Source organism: Aplosporella prunicola, assembly GCF_010093885.1.
Source record: "Aplosporella prunicola CBS 121167 unplaced genomic scaffold K452scaffold_28, whole genome shotgun sequence".
Classification (NCBI taxonomy): domain Eukaryota; kingdom Fungi; phylum Ascomycota; class Dothideomycetes; order Botryosphaeriales; family Aplosporellaceae; genus Aplosporella; species Aplosporella prunicola.
Genome location: NW_022983556.1, coordinates 289,559 through 293,511, shown reverse-complemented (window position 1 = coordinate 293,511; position 3,953 = coordinate 289,559). Strand labels below are relative to the sequence as shown.

The following is a 3,953-nucleotide window of genomic DNA, read 5'->3' as shown; positions in this document are numbered from 1 at the left end:
GAACGCTTTTACGGTCAAGAGGTTCGCCGTCCTGCGAGATAGTGCCTTCAACGCCTTGTCTTAGAGATTGCGCACGTCCTCTTGGTTTCGGAAATTTAGTAGCACTATCTTGATATTTTAGTTTCCTTGTAAAAGTATACAAGTGATCCATATGGGATACTTCTTGTATAACTGGAAGCCTGGGCTCTGAATATAAATTAGGAAGTTTTGGAGCGCATGCAACCTATAATCACCTTGGTTGGGTTTTACTTTCCATCCGTATATGCGTGATCATGTCGCGGGATATTGCTGTTCTTGGCTGCCGATGGTAGACGCCCTCGCGGGATTGGACGGACTTACATGCCAGTCGCTTATCTGGCCCTCTAACTAAACGAGTGCTAGTATTTCCCTCGGACGGTTAACCACAGCAAAATTCAGCGCAGAACTGGTGGAACGCCATCTTCCAGTCTATCCCGTTCCAGTTTGCCATCATACTTACTATACTGCCGTCCCATCACCACGACTTTGAACACCTGGTACATAATGTTTTAAGTCAAAATAAATCTCATCAAATAGGCAAGGTGGCCGAGTTGGTTATGGCGCCAGGTTAAGGTTATCTTAACGCTAATTCCTGGTGGGGCAACCCGCGCGAGTTCGAGTCTCGTCCTTGTCATTATTTTTGCCCTCTGAAGATTGGTGGGATGGTGTTGGTGAGGGGGAGGCAGAGCTGAATTTTTGGGTGTGCGTGGCCTGTGCGGAACGGTCAGCTGCAGAGAAACAAAAACAAAGAGTTTTTGGGGGAGCAACTCCATGAGCTCTGACCAACGACTGTGCGACTGGCACTCTCTGAGCGTTTCTGCCCTCCAGGAATGTGTTTTTGCATGGATGAAACGACGGCACGGACTGGGCTTGATCAAGGCTACATGTCAGGTCACGTGCTAGACTTTGTTATGGTCGCATTCCATCGACTGCATCTCAGCAAGTTGAAGCTTTGAAGTGCCGATTGACAGTCCCGTCTGAATGGCCCGCAAGATCTTTAGACAACACCCCAGTCAATGCAAGTGGGACTCGCTTCGCTACGTCACTGCCCCTGTTGCGACTCTTCACTGTTACATGGAGCGTTGGACGCTTTGGCGGCAGAAGAGCCGGTTGAAGACCACCATTCAACGAACATCTCGGCTTTCGGGTTACCCAATGCTTATCATCCCCAGTTGTGGCGATGTACGAGTCAGCCAGTGAGTTCGGGATATTGAATCCCGAGGGCAAGTCCTTCCCGACCCCAGATGCTTACCCCAGGTCCTGCGGGGAAGTACTGGGGCTCGTCGGCGGAGCCCTCGCCAACAACTTTCCCGAGGATGTAGAACGACTTGGCGACGGTCCCTGGCCGTCGTGTTTGATATCTGCTGCTGATTCTCGTCCGTCTTTCTCCTTCCCCTTCTTGTTGCTGTATACCCGTGAGCAAGCATCATGTTTGGAACGGAATTGAGAGGGAAATGGCTGGCGTGGGCCATCACCGGTGATTACCGGCTTTCGGTCCCGAAATACAGGCATTGTACTAATGGACGCCACAGCCGCTTCTTGTCAAGGCTTCTTGCTCTTGGGTTATGATCAGTGAGTTTGAGTTGGATGACTATCGATGGATCCCTCCGCTAACATTGCTCTTCCAGAGGGCTCATGAGTGGCATCATCGGCGCAGACAACCAGTTTGGCCGGGACTTTAACTCTCCCGATGCGAATATGCAAGGCATTATCACTTCGATTTACGATGTAAGTCTACGGCACCATAAGATTGTTTGCATGGTTACTGACCATAACAGATTGGCTGTGCAGCCGGCTCCTTGTTCTCGTTCTTCTTTGCTGAGCACTACGGGAGGAAGAAGATGATCATCGCCGGAGGAACCGTAATGATCCTTGGCACCATCATATTAACCAGTTCGACAACCATTGCTCAGCTGTTGGTAGGGCGGATTGTGACAGGCATCGTAAGTATCTGTCCCATATGTGACAGCGTGTCCTAATAGTCAGCAGGGTAACGGGTTCAATTCCTCGAACATTCCATCCTACCAATCCGAACTTTGCAAACCAAAGAACCGCGGAAAGCTCCTCAGCGCCCAAGGAACCGTCACCATCGTTGGTCTTTGCATTGCCTATTGGGTTGACTTTGGTCTATCCTACGTAGACGGGCCTGTCCAATGGAGGTTCCCGGTCGCGTTCCAGGCGTTCTTCGCAATCTTCCTCGTCCTCCAAATGCTACCCCTTCCGGAGACACCCAGATTCCTGATCGAGAAAGACCGTACCGCCGAAGCCGCACAAGTTTTAGCCCGCTTAGATGATACAACTATTCAGGACGAAGAAGTGCTCGAGGTGGTACAGACTATTCAAGTTTCCATCGAAAAAGAGAACCAAGGTGGCCCGTTCCAATACAAGGAGCTCTTGCAAGGCGGACCCACTGGAAACTTCCGCCGTATACTCATTTGTATGGCCGTGAACGTAATGCAACAATGGACGGGCTCGAACTTCATAAACTACTATGCGCCAATGGTCTACCAGGAGAATATGGGTGTTGGTCGAACTTTGTCGTTGATTTTGGGTGGATGTACTTCACTGACCTACCTCGTCGGCAGCTTTATCCCTCTATGGGTAAGTCCTTCGACTTGAACATCTTTCTACCGTTGCTAACCAAAAAAAAGACCGTTGACAGGTTCGGGCGCCGCGCGCTCCTTATGACCTCGGCCGCCGGCCTATGTTTCTGCTTCTCCATGGCCTCGATCTTGCTGAGCGTCGGCGGCCAGTCATGCGCCTACGGCGCCACAGCCATGGTCTTCCTCTTCCAGATCTTCCTTGGCTTCGGGTGGCTGCCAATTCCATGGTTCTATCCTAGCGAAATAACTACGACCCGCATCCGAAGCAAGGGCCAAGCGATAGGCAGCTTCATCAACTGGATGTGCGTCTTCGCCGTCGTGCAGATCACGCCCATCGCCACCGAGAACATCAAATGGCGGACGTTTGTCATCTTCGCCGTTTTCTGCTTCCTCTGGATCCCGATCGTCTATCTTTTCTTCCCTGAGACGAGCGGGTTGGAGCTGGAAGATCTAGACTACTTGTTCCAGAAGGGCGGGCTTACGGGAGGCGTGTGGAGCTCTAAAGGCGGCCGTACGGTTATGAAGCGCACGGGGAGAGAGGAGGCTGGCGTCGAGGGTGGGTTTAAGGATCCCGATCGTGCGGTGTCGGAGATCAGAGAGGAGGACACGAAAACCTAAGATGGTAGATGGCGCTGAATATTGTCGGGTACTTATCTATAGAGGCGAATCATGATTATATTCAAGATCGTGGGGGTAGAAGTTGTCACAATATGCATACCTTCGTGAAGTACACATCTGACTACGAATGCATGTTCTAAACTTATCTGAAAAGTAACCTGTAGGGAGCGCTTTGTGCCATTACAAGGGTATGTAGATATGAATAGGCAGTGTTGAGAATCTGTACCAAGATGACTTGGTTTGCTAATGCTTCTACAAAGAACTCTTCGCCGTAGGGATACGAATCACATGGTAGTGTTTAAACAAGCTAAAATTCGGACCATCCTGAAATACTTTCGCTTCTATGAAGCAATACTCGTCACAAGGATACGAATAACAGTGTACACTTATGCAGTGGAGTGGAGCGTGATTACCGAAGGATATTTTTGATATCCGTAGCAGCAATATCATCAATTCGAAAATTAACCTACGCCCCTCAAACTTCTGTACCTATGAGATCTCTGATCGAGTAGTAACTTTCGAAAGGCCAGAAGATCCTGTGTAGGCTGACTTTAACTTTATGGTTAGGGGTTACTATTGCGAGGGCAACCGTTTTGGGACTTGTAATAGCCAGTAGAAAGAATTTCCCAAAAAATTTGAAATCCGTGTTCAATTATTATTGAAAGAATAATAGTTACGAATCAGTAGCACAAATCTCTTAAATCTTTTACAATA

At 49.3% G+C, this 3,953-nt stretch overlaps 1 protein-coding gene and 1 non-coding gene across 2 annotated transcripts; both read left to right on the top strand.

Moving 5' to 3' along the window:
- Positions 1-554: 554 nt before the first annotated feature.
- On the top strand, positions 555-652 carry K452DRAFT_t140. Its single transcript has one exon. It is a non-coding gene; the product is annotated as a tRNA-Leu (tRNA).
- Positions 653-1,446: 794 nt separating this feature from the next.
- K452DRAFT_321702 (uncharacterized protein) lies at positions 1,447-3,283 on the top strand (the record flags this gene model as incomplete). The annotated part of the gene is made up of 6 exons (XM_033544419.1): positions 1,447-1,495; positions 1,551-1,590; positions 1,647-1,746; positions 1,797-1,961; positions 2,008-2,619; positions 2,670-3,283. 6 exons carry the CDS (start codon positions 1,447-1,449, stop codon positions 3,237-3,239), a joined length of 1,536 nt encoding a protein of 511 aa, XP_033393395.1. The 3' UTR covers positions 3,240-3,283.
- Between the last annotated feature and the right edge of the window lie 670 nt (positions 3,284-3,953).